The 16414-nt window shown below is 37.0% G+C and overlaps 2 protein-coding genes across 5 annotated transcripts in view; one reads left to right on the top strand and one right to left on the bottom strand.

Moving 5' to 3' along the window:
- LOC109418956 (mediator of RNA polymerase II transcription subunit 15) overlaps positions 1-16414 on the bottom strand; it is a 566077-nt gene that overhangs the window by 63298 nt on the left and 486365 nt on the right. The window lies entirely within an intron of this gene.
- Positions 42-14624, top strand: LOC109397721 (uncharacterized). The gene is made up of 4 exons (XM_019670038.3): positions 42-344; positions 507-598; positions 14117-14261; positions 14352-14624. Exons 1-4 carry the CDS (start codon positions 179-181, stop codon positions 14480-14482), a joined length of 534 nt encoding a protein of 177 aa, XP_019525583.2. The 5' UTR covers positions 42-178; the 3' UTR covers positions 14483-14624.

Here is a 16414-nt window from a genome sequence, read left to right as displayed (position 1 = left end):
GCATCTTCATTTTTTCTTTATCTCATAACAATCCGAAAAACGTAAGACACTGACTGTTGCCTGGGAAGCCGCGATTACAGCCAGCTAGAATACATTCCCCTCGATTTGTTCTCAGTAGTACAGTGATGCTCTAGGGCATAGGAAGTGCTCAGCTTCGAAAAAAAGAAACAAGAGAAAAATGCCTTCCACCAAACGCGAGTATTCTTTTCTGGGGTGCCTTCTGAGTCCTCGGTTGTACGGTGTGATTGTGGGTGTGGTCAGTCTGTGGGCCATGATGGCCTCGCTGTCGGCGTCCATCTATCTGATGGTGAAGTTCAACGACTTCAAGGACGTTCCGGACAGCTGTGAGTATGAGAATGATGACCTCGGTGGAGAAGGTTCAGATGGAACTTGGTGCAACATTATGACAAAGTTTCATAAAAAAATTACGCGTTTAATCCACTGAACTACTCTGATGGCGTATCCAGAAAATGCAATAACCCGACGTTTTTTTACCGTAATTCTAGTGAAAGCCTATTATCGGTACGCTATGGTTGATACGATACTGATATTGATTGGCGTGACCGTTGTTGGGTTCTATCTAGTCGGTCTTTACAAAGTACGTTTGTGGAAAATAAATGAAGTGACTATGGTGTGATATATTTTTAGAAAGTTCTCGAAACGGTTTGAATCAAATCTTAAAAAAAATAAATCTCGGTAAAGAAAAACCTTTTTTCTAAATTTCTTCGTATTTTGCAGCAAGAACTGTGTGGATTATTTGTTCTTGAAACCCTCACAAATTGAATGATAAAAAAATGGAGCAATTCCTTCGATTATCACAAATTCCTAATGGATCCTCGATATAATTCTTGGTGAGTTCACGATGGGATTTTTTTTTAGAATTTCTGGTGGGATCCTTGACAGATCATTATGAATGTCTGAATGTGGATTATTTGTGTATCAGATCTTTAAAGACATGGCACGATATGAATTTTCTTGCCAAGATCCGTTGATTTCTGGCATAAGTTCCAGTTGATTTCTGATCGCTGTTTGTTTTTTAATTTTTTCAAGAATTTCTAAATATTCTTTTATGAAAATCTAGCAAATCTCTCAGTGGATATTTAGTGGAGTTTTCACAAGAGTTTAAATTTTTTTGAAAGATTATTCATGTCAAAATCTTCGATGACCTCCGTCGCTGATTGTAGGTTGTAGTAAGGAGTCCAACGGATGTATAAGACACATTCTACGGGCCCCGTATCATCAATTCCAATTTTTCAAAGTTGAGTTATGGCATATTTGACATTTTTATCACATTCTACATTAATTTTGCCATCCAAAAATGTGTTCGACAGGATATTAGTATGACGATAAATATAAATTGAACGACGATTAAGATTATCAAGAAAATCGTGATTTTAAGTCATTTAGGCACACTTTTCATCCAAACTGTCGTATTTTAAACACCAACACACTGATTTTTCAAAAGTCTTCCATCATTTGTAGATAAATGTATGTAGATTTTTTAGCATAAAAAGATTTTTAATCGGAAGACTTTACAACTCTGAAATATGGCTGATCATAGTATGGGTTTTTATTGCGTTGTAACGTCACGAAAAATCTACATTTTTAAATTTTATTGAAATACGGAAAACGTTACAAATATGAAATGTTGTATACTCTTTGTACTCGAAAAGATCTTTCAAATGAGACTAAAAGAAAGAAAATCGGTTCACGGAAGCCTGAGTTTCACCTGGTTGAAGTTCTGTGGAAAAGACCAAAACTTTCTGGGTTGGACGGCTTCTGAATTGGACAAACGTAGTTCTATATTCAAAACAGTTTCGTTCTCGTTGTGTATGAGCTCTTTTTCAAGATATCGTTTATAAATTGTGTACCATTGCCCGTTCATAAACTACGTAGACTTTTGAAGGACGGGGGAGATGGTGTTTGGCCAAAATCTACGATGTAATTGTACTGTGATATTGTAATTTTTTTAATTGTAATCAAATACCACTCAAACCGAAAATTTCTGTGATATCAGTGGCCAACAGACGAAACATTGACGAAATTACAAAGTTATTAAGTTGGTCAAAGACTTACAGTTGATGGATAGTTGGATTTAAAGTTCCAACAACAGGCGGCGCTAGAGAACTTACAAATTTTAAATTTCATACATCTCAGGACCCCTATTACATAGAAATACGATTTCTTCGGCAAAGTTGTTTGGTAAGTAAAGGACTTGCTGTTGGTTTACCAATAGATGCGAAATTTTGCCAGTAGAAGACGTTAGTTTCCATTTTGCAAAAGCAGGAAATGGATTAGAATTTCTTGAAAAGTATTCTACAAGCTGGAACTTTTTTAATTTTGGACATATTGTATTCAAATCAAATAGTCATCAAAGATCAATATATAATTCTTAACTTTCGAAATTTAATTTGATTTGATTCACTTATTCCTAAGATATAAGAGTTAATAAAACAACAGTTAAAAATATGATTCTGCTTAAAGCGCTCCATCGTTGTGTAGAGCTAATCAATCAAGTCCAAATTTGTAGGAAATACAGATAACAAAAAGGAGGAACTATCAGTCAAAATTTGAGAATTTTGGATATATTTTATAAAAAGTTTCGGCATGTTGAATGTGTTTTGGGTAATTAATAAAATTGGCTTTTGAAAATTTGCAACTACCACCACTGTGTTGCAGAAATTAATACCATACGGCTATTGAACTGAAAGTCCTTGATCTACCAAACAACTTTAATGAAGCAATCATCTCTCCAATTAATCACGATCCTGAGATAAGTAAAACTAAAAATGTGTATGCCCTCTAGCGCCTCCTAGTGGAAGGATTTGAAATCATACGGCCCATTAATTGAAAGTTCTCGACCAGCCAAACAATTTTGTCGAGGACACCAACTGTCTAAATAGTTAGGGTCTTGAAATATATGGGATGGATATTACGTCAGTGTTACATCTATTTTTGATATAACAAGAATCACCGACAAACAGACGTAACACCTACGAAATTGAAACTCATATATCTCAGGACTCGAATTACTTAGACTTTAGACTTTTAGAATTTTGATGTCTTTGGAAAAGTTGTTTATCTTGTCAAGAATTTTCAGTTTAAAAGCCGTTTGGTTCAAGTTTCTATCTGACTAGTGGTAGCTGAAATTTTGAAAAATCATGCACTTTATATTTATTCAAAAAATATTATTATAAAGTGCCAAAAAATTTTGCCAAAAAATAGTTTCTCAACTAGTCAAAATTTGTTGAAAACTTTTTGATAAATTCTAATCGTTTGTAAACTACTATAAACTTTTAATTAGCGTCGCCCAGTGTGTCAGAGTCTCACATCCAATAGTAAATCAGCTGTAAGTTTTTGACTTATCAAACAACTTTGCCAAAGACACTAACTCTATAAGTAATTATGACTCGGACATATATAGGATGGATGGGCGGGACAGCTTCTAATACCGACTCTAATACCGTCTAATAAATATTAATGTCCTAATCTTCATCGTTCACCGAACCGTTTTTTGGTTAGTATGTCATGACTTTTCATGCAATAACCAACTGTCACGAAGACGCGAAGTGAAAATATAAGTTGTCTGTGTATTTTCTACAATTTGTTCTATTGAAAAATTTAAATAATTCCTTTTTCATTATTTTAGCTGTGACAACCATTTGAGCTTCAACCTACATCGTCGGGGTAGTGGTCTTCCGAAAGCAAGGGATGTGCTTTCATATGAAATCAACTCATATGTGGCTCCTGAACAAATTAGGATGAACGAACATATTTTACTGTTGGATGCATACTAGGATGTTCAATAAATATAACATGGAGCGTAAGACAGTACGATTTTCATTTTCATTTAGATCAGTTCAGTGGTTTTTTGTGAGTTGTTTTGAGCTGGGATACCACTGGCACTGCTAGTTCCAAACTGTTGAGTCAGAGTAATTGAATATTTTGTAACTTATATTCTCCAGTGGTGTGGCCTCGGTATGGTATCAGATCCAAGATCTTCGGATAGAACGGTTTAATTACATGGATTACGGATAAACTTTGTGTAATAAACGTATGTACGGATACTATTACTGTGATCACTGCATTTTAGTGATCATGTCCGCCAGCGATGTGCGTAAATCCGAAGTTTGCGTTTGATGTGAGAAATTCGTTATTGGAGCGATTTTTTATCGATTACGGTTTAATATTTCTGAAATACTAATTTATACACATTAGTGGGATAACAGCATAATGATCAGTTTTTTTTCTTTTGCTGTCATTCCATATCAATTCAGTCCAATCAGCGTGGCTTACTTTGTTCGAATAAGGTTCGGCTTTGGGATTAATATTTCCTAATACTGCTAATATCGCTAATTTATATTAGAGCTGTCCCGCCCCTAGGGATGGATTTTTTTGTCGGAATAAGGTCTATTTGTCTCTGGAATCACAGAAATTGATGCCCCTAAGTGGTATGCAGGTCCTCGGGTATGTCTTTGGTTCAATAACTGCTCGCACATCTTAAAGCATTTTTAATTGAATCAATGACATTGCATAAATTATTGAAGAAATGTTTATTTCGACGCCGTGTTTAGTTATATGCTGCAAAATCTAAATATCTGGCGGTGCGAAGTAATGAATATCAACGGTTTAGTCAATAGAAATACACTAGAACTCCAATGGCGCTGTAGTCACTTTCCCTATTTAATTATTTGAACAACCTTAATTGTAATAAATTACTATTTTTAAGTGTCCATCTTGTAAAGGATCTTTTGTTTTGGTAAACAATATTTATTTGACATTTCTAGTACCGCTAGTGACGCCGTAAGGACGTGGCAAACTAGATGTTAGTCTCACGAACAGTCGCGACATTGGACTTCTGTGGCTAGTTATTCTAATGTTTAGTCTTTGGGACAAAATTAGATGAATATGGGTGGTACTAGGCCGGAGATGGCACCATTAACCTTCATGAAGGAGTTTTCATACTGCTGATAGCAATAACATGGCCCTCCGAGCCATTTATCACAGAACGGATTTTCAATAGAATAAAGTTGCTCTTGGAGCAGTGAAAATAATGCAATAATATATTCACAAATTCGGGCAATTTAGGCTGATTATTCTGATTCTAAAATGATGTGCATTTTCGTGACGCGAGCAGAACCCTGTTTGAAACTGAACGGGTGTTGTAACGTCACGAAATGTAAAAGTCGATTATCCAAAAACGAATCCGAAATGTATAAGTTTTACTTAACTACATTGAAGAACAAACCGATAAATTTCAATGTTGGGAGACATTTTCAATTTAAAATAAAAATCCGAGCAAATTTTTCAGGATGTTGGTTACGCGGTAGAGGGGGTCGAATTCTAGCGCGTTGTAACGTCACGCTACAAATACGCATTTTAAACAAGCTTTTCTAATGAAAACTTTATGTTAAACAGGTCAAACATATAGGAAATTTTGCAAGAAATCTGGATATGACAAAATATTTTAAGGTTTACAGTCGTTTTCATGAATTATAGTGAAAAATCTGACTACGAATGCGTAGAAACGTTGTAATGTCACGGTAGAATGTGTCTTATCTCGACGGCGTGATGAGTTATATGCTGAAATTTTTTTATATCTGGCGGTGTAAAATAATGGATCTCAGCACGCTAGTCTTTGGAACAAAACTAGAAGAATATGGGTGATACTAAAGCGAAGATGGGTGCCGGTGCTATTAACCTTCATGAAGGAGTATTCATACTACTGATAGCAATAACTTGACCCTCCGAGCCATTTATCACAAAACGGGTTTTCAATAGAATAAAGTTCGCCTTGAAGCTGTGAAGATAATGCAATAATATATTCACAAATTCAGGTAAATTTGGCTGATTATTCTGATTCTAACATGATGTGCATTTTCGTGACGTTACAACGCGAGCAGAACCCTATTTGAAACTGAACGGGCGTTGTAACGTCACGAAATGTAAAAGTCGACTATCCAAAAACAAATCCGAAATTTAAATGTTTTACTCCATTGAATTGAAGAACAAACCAATAAATTTCAATGGTGAAAAAAAAATTAGAATATCATAAAAATCCGAGCAGATTTTTTAAGATGTTGGTAGCGCGTTAGAGAGGGTCGGATTCTAGCGCGTTGTAACGTCACGCTACAAATACGCATTTTGATCACGTTTTTCTAATGTAAACTAAATGTTCAACTGGTCAAATATATCAGAAATTTTACAAGGAATCCGAATATGGAAAAATATTTTGAGGTTTATGCTCGTTTTCATGAGTCATAGTGGAAAATCTGACTACGAATGCGTCAAAACGTTGTAACTGTTGGAAGTTAGGTAGCGTTGAACGCTCGGGTAGCGTCGAACCTTCAGGTACGTGAATGGCTGCAGTATTGTTGGTAGGTACAATTGTTGGAGAGATGGCAGAGGTATGAAGTTTAGGAGAAAAATGTTGAATTGTATATACCTGAATGGAATAAAGAGTGTGGCGGTTGCAGATTGAGGTATCAGTCGGCAGCCGTCTAGTTTGATGGAAGATGTCTAGCGTTCTATTTTCATTGTAATTTAGAAACAGGCATCGACGGAGCTAGCCTCGCTATGGCCTGCGTGGCCATGGTGGACTAGCCTCCAACAGGTTATGGGCCCAGGAGCGTGTTCCACAGCACGTATCGACCGGGAGAAGGATCGGCCGCATAAGTCGCGGAGTCGCCGCACGGGATCCTTGGGCGGATGGATTGGCTGCAACGGAGGACAGGATCCATGGGAATGTTGGCGATACGGGTCAACTGGATGACTGCTGGCTGGTCACCGGACGGAGCTCGAGGATTGTTGTGAGTTGGATCGGATGCAGCTCGGTGGTCGCACCTGGATGAAGAGGTTGGCGACAGGAGGAGTGATCCGGAAGACAACATGAAGGTGGAGCTCGGAAATGGACCTGGTCGGAGCTCGGACCTGGTGTGGAGCTGGTGCAAGCGTCGGAGTTGGGCCACTTGCCAAGCGTTGGAGTGAGGAGGAGCTTCGAGCCAGGAGGAGGTGATCGTGGTTTCGAAGGTTGCGACGCTAAGGAGGAGTGTTGGAAGTTAGGTAGCGTTGAACGCTCGGGTAGCGTCGAACCTTCAGGTACGTGAATGGCTGCAGTATTGTTGGTAGGTACAATTGTTGGAGAGATGGCAGAGGTATGAAGTTTAGAAGAAAAATGTTGAATTGTATATACCTGAATGGAATAAAGAGTGTGGCGGTTGCAGATTGAGGTATCAGTCGGCAGCCGTCTAGTTTGATGGAAGATGTCTAGCGTTTTATTTTCATTGTAATTTAGAAACAGACATCGACGGAGCTAGCCTCGCTATGGCTTGCGTGGCCATGGTGGACTAGCTCCAACAGTAACGTCATGGTAGAATGTGTCATAAAGTTTCTGTTGAATTCATTTTCTAATTCTTTTTGATAATTTGCAGATGCCTATTACGATATTTGCTGGTTTGAAATTTGATTATGATTCCGCATTTTTTTGATAAACATTTTTTTTTCATTCAGTGTATCACAAACTCACATTTAAGTGCAGAATATTTTGAAAAACTTATGTTTAAAAAATTGACATGCTTTACATAAGTTTAATAATTGTGGATTATAAACATAGTTAAAACGCATGATTGATTTTCAAATTGAGAATTTTCTTATTTCAAATTTATATTTCTTTGTCCTTACAAAAAAATTATCGATAAAAACATCCATGGATAACGCGCAGGTACTTAAGACAGCATCCACAAAAAGTTGGTCGGTTTCACCTTGTTCACGCAGAGAAATAAATTGTAAACACAATTAACCCTCGAGCAATCGCGTCTTCGACTACCTACAGCGACGCCACGTTCACGTTGTATACCACAAGCGTGCATTTTTCATGGTGCGTGTACTCAGTACACGACGCGAACGCTCCCGGGTTAAATTTTAGATAGAATCAAACGATTTTTCAGTTTACTATAGCAACGAACTGATTTCTAGTTTAAACTGAACTGTTCCGTTGTTTGATAAAACAAATATTTTCATTTGCCGAAATTTTTGACAGTTTGTTGGAACAAACCGAGATTTGGTTGGTTCAACATAAAATTATGACTGCACCTTTACCACTAAGGGGCCATGCATAAATTACGTCACGCTTTTAGGGGGGAGGGGGGGTTTTTCATAACGTGACGACCCATACAAAAAAAATTAAGGTCTCATACAAAAAGTGTGACATAGGGGGGAGGGGTGGGGGGTTGAAAATGGCCAATTTTTGCGTGACATAATTTGTGTATCACCCCTAACAAAGCCGGAATGTGATTATGTGATTATGACACTCGGAAAGCGGATGGAAAAGAGAATGAAAACACAGAAAATTTATTGTTTTTGTAGAAAATGTAAAGCGCGGTTTTTTCACAACTATAATCACACAATCTTTCTGAGTTCTTAATTTTTAAAGAGTAAGAATATTTTGAAAACTTTCAGGCGTTTCCTGGAGTTGTTGCATGATTCTGAACCCCTGTCTCAGAATTAAAACTATTGCCTACTATGTGTGTAAAATATTAATGAACATAAAGTTTCATTAAAGTTTTAAATGCCTAAACTTCTTTAACCATCCCTAGTAACACCTCAAATAAGGTTGGAGTCAGGTCGGGCAAGAGTTTCTTTTTTTTAGTTTTTGTGCTCAATTCGAAGCAATTTTAAATAAGCGTCTTTACTCCAAAAATTATGAAAATTGATCATTATTTCGTAAAGTTATGAGAAAATGTTGAATATTGCCCGTTACTGGCATTTACCAGATTTGCTGGAACATACGAAAATACTTGTAGTTAATTGGAAGGCACAGAATGTTGCTAATGGACAAATTGAGAGATGAATTTATGAAAAAATCGCGTTCTGGTAGGATACGAACCCACGACTCCGTATTCGATAGACCGGCGCTTAAACCAACTCAGCCACAGAACAGGCATCAACCCCGCCAGAACGCATTTTTTTTTCACAAATTCATCTCTCAATTTGTTAATTAGAAACCTATGCTCTCTAATTTATTGATCCTTCCAATGTCTTGATTGGAATTATAATGAATCAAATTCGGGCTTTTATATGGGGCAAAACATAATATATTTTGCAGACGCTTTAGCATTACACCCGATTCTTTTTTTGCACGGGTCGTTTTTCTGCCATAACTCAGAAACTTAATTAACACTTTCGCACGCAGAACCGATTTTTCAGTTTACTATAGCGACAAACTGATTTCTAGGTTAAACTGAACTGTTCTATTGTTTGATAATACAAATATTTTCATTTGTCGAAATTTTTGACAGTTTGTTAAAACAAACAGAGATATGGTATTTTCAACATGAAATAATGGATTGATTCAAACGACTGCACTTTTGCCACTAACAAACCCGAAATGTGATTGTGTTGGTGACGGCAGCACTGCGGCAGCTTGGAAATCTATTTTTAGATCGTCGGTAAGCGGATGGGGAGGAGAACGACTAAAAAAGACAAAAAAGGCGAAATCGATCAACTTTTTGTGGATGCTGTCGTGAGTACCTGCGCGTTATCCATCACGACCAAAGCTGCACTTGGAAGTTGGCGTGATGGATTTGCTGCACCTTCTTCGTTGTGGCGATGTTGGGGTAAGCATTTTATAGATGTGTGATTGCTTTTGGACCATGTTTATGGTCGTTATTTTGTTGAAACAAATGAAATTTTTGACATTATATGAAATGATGGTAATCGGTTGTTTTTATCGATAAACTCTAAATGAAAACAATCAAATATAACTTTGGAATAAGTTAATTCTTAGTTTGAAAATCAATCATGCGTTTTATTGTTTTAAACTAGCGTGCGGTTCGTAAAAAAATATATGGCCCGTGAGCTGAGATTGGGAACCACAGAGCATCGCAACATTGTTACATTGTTTAGTTGCTCCCTAAGGCGAAGAAATTTAAAAAAAAATCACGTTATCCTAACAGTTTTAAATTTTTAGAAATTCGCGTGGCCTGTGACCAGTAAAGATTGAAAACTGCTGAATATTGCAAAACTCCTTAATTGGAGTCTTAAGCAGTATCAAAACAACAGCATTTTCTAAATCTATTAACAAAACTGGGATGAAATCAGAATCTTCATATTTTTTATGCCGAAACTACTAGAACTACTAAATTCAGTTTTGTCATTCAAGGTCTGGACGGCGAAATATGTACTGGGTTTCATTCAGCTGTCAAGAGGTTAAATCAAAAGTCTCTTTGACATGGTTTTCATGTATTAAAACAAAGGTTTCAAAATTGAAAAGAGGTATTTCAATGATCCACGAGAATTTCTTAGCGATAACATACAGTATATGTTCATCAGGATGTCTACTACCTGGGAAAACCTGGAATCCTCATTTAACAGGGAAACCCTTGTGTTACTCAGGGAATATCTTGAACACTCTGGAAAATTTTGCTTCAATAAAAAATAAAACACTAAAACTCCACTTCAAGATTTTTTTTTTCAGACATTCCGTCAAGGTTTCTTTGTTGAAATGGTTTAGAAATACCTCTTGGAATGCCTCCCAGAATTTCTCACAAGATTCCTTTTGAATTTCATCAGTCCATTTTTCTTGATATTTCTTTCTTGAATTCCTCCCATAGATTGTTTTGAATTCCAAGATTCGAACACTTCTTTGTACATCTTCCAGGATTCCTGAATTCCGACCAATTTCTCTTGTAGTTTTTCACGAGGATCCTGTGTAATTTCCTTGCAAAATTTCTTTCAGAGCTTTTGCCGGTATGTATCATAGATTCCTTCGTGAGATTTTTCTCAGACATTCTCCTGCGTTTTGCCCCAACCTCCAAGAATTTCTCTGAGAATTCATCGCAAATGTTTTCGTGGAGTTTCTGCTGGAGTTTCTCTACGGATTTCTCTTGAGATATGCCGCAATTTCTTTCGGTGTTCTTGAGACATCCCCATAAGAGTTGCTACGGGATCCTTAATCCTGGAATTACTAATAGAGCTCCTCCAATGATTTATTAGGGAGTTTTTAATGAATTTTCTGCAGGAGTTCTACCTGGGATTTCTTCTGATGTTTCTCCTGTATTTTTTTTTCAAAAAACTCCGAGAGCTTTCTTCCAGATTTTTACTGGAGTTTCAACTGGGATATTTCCAAAAGCCTTGCCATATTTGTTTTGAAGCGTTACAAGAAATTTCTCTTGGAGTTTCTTCCGGGATTTCTTTCAGAAAATTTCATCCGGTGTTGGTCTTGGAATATCTCTCACAGTATTTTTTTTTCTTTATTCACTCTAGAATTTAACTTTTTCTCTTATGGACGTGTTCCGGAGAGACACCTGGGATTTCTGCAGGAACTATTGCCGACATATGTATCTCATAAGGTTCTTCTGTGATTTCTTCCATAGCCTTTTCCAGGCTTTTCCTCGTAGTTGCTTGTCGGATTTCATGCGGAGAGCCACCTGAGATTTGATTTACATATTTTCTCGGGATTACTTCCAGAGCTCTTCCAGGGTTTCCTACCAAAAATTGTCCCGAAATTTTGGATGCTCCTTAATAGTTGCTACCGGAGTTTTTGCAGAGATTTTTCGTCGGAGTGTCTCTGTGAAGACTTTTTAGAGAAATCTCGAGAGGAACTTTGAAAGAAATCCTGAGAAAAACTGGGACATTTGGATAACAAGCTCTGGGTGGAATCCCGGGAAGAAAATATTAAGAAAATTGCAGAAGAAGCTATAACAGTCTCTAATAGAAATCCCGCGATTAAATATAAGCGAAACATTGGAAAACTCTGGAAGAAATACCTGAAAAAGCTTCTACAAAAATCTCGCAAAAATCACGAGAAAAACTGTTGTAAAACTATCCCACTAAGACAAATTCCTGAAGGCACTTTGAATCCAGCGAGAAACTCTGGAGCCTATCGGAAAAAAAAACATCTGGAGGAAATCCCAGAAGGCACTACAACAGAGATCCCGTGAAAAACTCTTGCTGAAATTTTGGGAGGAACTCTGGTGAAATCTTCGTGAATACTTCGGCAAACCTTAAGAAAAACAAACTTTTATTAATTCAAGGAACAACTCGCGGGAAGAATTCTGTGAATAGCTGCGAAAGAATTTAAAGCAGGAACTACGATATAACTCGAGAATCCTGGAAGAAATTTAAGAAAGAATCTTGGATAAAATTTCGAAATTTTAAAATCTCTACACCACCAGCACAGAGATTATACATCCAAGTCCAGTTTCAAAACTATGTAAGGACTTTAACAGGCATATAGTATGTGCAATTACTTATTATACTCCTGAATGTTTTTGTTCCGATAATTTCAGACTGTGGTTGGAAGAATTCAGTGAATTATTGAATGATAGATTTTCTAAATTCCTCGTTGGAAAAATTTGGAAAACTCAATGAATTTTGTTGTGATTAATGATTAGATACCCTAATACGTGTTAATATAATACTTATAAAATACGTATTGGCAAGGCAGCCTCAAGGGCGCTTTAGGGTTCTCATGGGGTTCTAAGGGAATTTGAAAGGATCTCAGGAGCATTTCGAGGGGGTCCCAATGTCCGTGTAGCTGCCGGCTTAGAATACTATGGACCACTGTTCCGGGAGTAAAAGTCCACCAAATACGTGGTCCCAGGTTTCAGGCGACCCGTGCTGAGGTTTAGATAATGCTCGATCTTAAGGCGAAACTGAAAGCATTTCCTCATAATTTTGGTTTTTGATTTTTCATAAAATAACGAAGCAATATTTTCAAAATCGGTTTTCGTGCACATGTAGAGTATAGAACAAGGTATCTCCTGAATTTTTCCCAGGTCGAAAAAGTTTTTCGTTTTTACAGAAACCATTTTTTTGTGAAATTTTGTTCAAAAATGGTTTCTGCAAAAACTAAAAACATTTTCCATCTGAAAAAAAATTCAGGAGATACCTTGATCCATACTCTACATGTGCACGAAAACCGATTTTGAAAATATTGCTTCGTTATTTTATAAAAAATCAAAAACCAAAAAGTGAGGAATTGGATCCAGTTTCGCCTTAATGGAGCCCGTAGTGTGGGTAGACCACCTTTTCGTGTGGTATAACGGTGACATAGTAGATCTCCTAGTCCTAACTGCTTCCAAATAATGGAAAAGCATATAATCAAAGAAAAACAAACACTTTGGACCATATTACACTTCACATCTTGTTGATGCATAGTCAATATCGGAAGCATTTCTTGACTTCTTCGTTAAGGGATCCGATTTTGACTGAAAAAGGAGCGTAACCTATCAATCAGAATCTTTCCTGTCGTTCCGACGTTGAAAAAAATGGGCCCCAACTGGTTGCAGAGGGTACCAGGAGGTTTCAGAGGCATTTCAAGAAGATCTCAGCAGCGTTTTAGGGGGTTTCATGGGGTTTGAGGGGAAAACCTGGAGATCTCAGGAGCATTTTAGAGTGTCTCACGAGTACCTGGAGGGGGTCTAATGGATGTTTAGGGAGTTCCAGTGGCGTTTAGAGGGTCCAAGGTTTTAGGTGGTTTTCAGAGGGTCTCAAGCCTTTTAGACTTTCTGAAGTGCCCCTAAAATGCCTCGAAACTCCTCTGAAACTTCCATAATCACATTGAACGTCCTTTAAATCCCCGAAATCAATTTGAAATGCCCTGAAACTCCTTGGAATGCCTGAAACCCCCATGGAACTCTCTGAACTGCCTTGAAACGCCCTTTAAAGGCTCCTGAGACCCCATGCATTGCCCTTAAAACCACTTGAATTGACCATGTAGCCCCTTAGCATCCCCTTTTTTGTGTTCTGGAAACCTCCTTGTCCAGGAGCAAGACCTGTTCTCGCGAACTAAGTTTCCTCATTGAAGCCCTGATTTAATTTATGCACTTTTTTTTATTTATGTACCCCAGCCCATGCCATAAAAAGAGGTCCCAATGTATTGTTATATGTATTAAGGCCGCTGAAGTGGTACCTAAATGAAAAATTATCTTAACTTTATAAATAAATTATAATCCAGTTCTAAATCATTGAATTTGAATTCAGTAGCGGAGGTTTCCGTTTAAATGTGACCTAAATCCAAAACAACAATCAAACAAGCTTCAAGAACTTTCGGAAACGAACCACACCCTCAACTTCTAAACTGACCTAGCATTTAACTAAATTCCCTCCTTTCTAGGTCAACGAGCACTATTTGATGCCGTTCATAGTGCTACTCGTGCTGGACTTTTTGGGCTACATTGTGTCTGAGACGATGCTGAGAATGAATGCACCCAACAACGCACTGCCAAAGGACCGCTGGAAGCAAAATCTCATGGAGATGGGTTCGTGTTTCGCGCGGTTTTCTTTCTTTTTATCAGCAAAAGTGCACGGATGCAAATGAGCTCATCGGTGTTTTGTTTGTTTATTTGCAGTGATATTTACCTGCCTGTTTGGACTGACGACCCACATCTATCGGATCTTCAAGCACAAAAGACTAATGGAGGAGCAAAGGTTCGGCGGTTATCGGAGTATTTCCAGCAGTGCCGAGAATATTGGGATGTAGATTATAAGTTGTTCTGTTTGTTAGCTCGGTAAGAGTTTGTTGTACATACTTTATTCATTTTAAGCAATCCCATAATTAGGAAATTCTGAACATGATTAAAATAAAAGCCACGTAATTTTGAACAAAAAAAAAATAAATACTGAAATGATAGATAGAGTCTCACAAGTTTCTTTTTTTCTACTTTCTATTGTTAAGTCCCAAATGGGAGCTGACTTTGTCTCTTAACTTTTAATAAGCAGTGCCACAGACGGGTTTGGTGGTCTAGTGGCTACCGCTTCTGACTCGTATGCAGAAGGTTATGGGTTCAGTCCTGGCCCGTCACTTTCCTCCTACTTTGTATGGATCGCATCACCGACCAAAAGGTGACTCCTAGATCTCTCATTCTACCCTACCAACAAATAAATACCCTATCCATGCGGGTTTTGGGGCCGCAGAGTGCTCTCGGTCCAACAACCAGCACACTCTAACATTTCTTTCCCTTCCCAACTGACTGTAAGGACTTGGCCGGCGCCGGTATTGATCCAAAAAGCATAAGCTGTTTAAATTACACTTTGAGAATAAGTTAAAAACAAAGTTTATATCTTTCAGAAATATTTTCTTATTTCTCTTTTCTGGATAATATTCTATTACCTAATCTAAAAAAACGTGTTAACCCTCTAATACCCAATCCCGCCTTTAGACGGGGTATAGTTTGAGCATTTTTGTAATTTTTGTTTCGTGGAAAATCAAATTTTTTATATTTTTGGCTGATATTTAGGACTGTTCTGTACATCTCAAAATGGTCTTTGGTGTATTTTAAAGCGTGTTTACATTTTTTAAAAATCATTGAAAAATTGATGTTTTAGTCACCTTTTAGAAGTCATTGTTTATTTTGTATTGAATCGCCACAATAAACATATTTTAAATTTTTCCCAAATCATTCTATCCTTGTTTAATAGTTTAAGGGAATTGAATACACTCTAAAATTATTTTCCTTAAAATTACACGGAAAATAAAATTTTCCGTGAAAAAAATTTAAAATAATTATATTTTAACAATAGTCATAAAATCTCAAAATGTTTTCATCTCAAAAAATCTGTTCCCCAAATTGGCTTCCAGGAAAAATATAAAAGTTGGGGGATGTTCAAAAATAAAAATTAGAAAAATCAAAAACTGAAATTCACGAAATCGAGAATTAAAAAGAATCATCATCCAAAACATGTTTAAATCGATTTTAGATGACGAAAAATGATATTTAGATCAAAATCAAAAATTTGGGTATGAGAGGGTTAATTTGAGAAACCGTGTAAAAAATACCTTTCTAATCCGGGAACCCGTGTAAAAAAAAAACTGAGGGAAATCTGAAAATATTTGAAATGTCCTTCATATATCCGAGGATTGTTTGAGACAATTAAAGATGAAAGGGAAGGGGTAATAGAAAGCAAGGGCGTAGCCAGCTTTTCTGTCTGGGGGGGTGGGGTGGGGCTGGGGTTTGAGGTTGCAAGCACTCTTAGCATATTTGTACCTACTAGCTTTTGAACTAAACGCAGCACGATGAAAATCAATTTTAGAACATTGTATTCTTAAAGCATTATTTAATCCTTCAGCTGTCAAACTGTTGTATTTTGTTCAATACGTTATAAAAAGTTCGCCTGATCTACACAAATCACCGTGACCAATTTCTGGAAGATTAGGATTTTTTATTTACTCGTGCATTATTTCGCTCTGAATTTAATTTTGTTAAAACAGCCATAACAAATTATAGCTGAAATCTTTTGGAAATTACGAACTTTTTTGAAGACTAATCTAGAGTTTCCTGGTTTTCGTATGCTTTTAAATTATCTTCCAATACTATTCGCTGGAGGAATTTCTCCGCCAATTCTTCAAATAATTAAAATAAAACATCAGGTAATCCGGGAGAAGTTCTGGGGTACATCACTGAAAAGATGTTTA

This window comes from Aedes albopictus, chromosome 2 (genome assembly GCF_035046485.1).
Source record: "Aedes albopictus strain Foshan chromosome 2, AalbF5, whole genome shotgun sequence".
NCBI classification, from domain to species: domain Eukaryota; kingdom Metazoa; phylum Arthropoda; class Insecta; order Diptera; family Culicidae; genus Aedes; species Aedes albopictus.
Note: the sequence above shows the minus strand (reverse complement) of the source record. Positions and strands in the feature narration are given on the sequence as shown.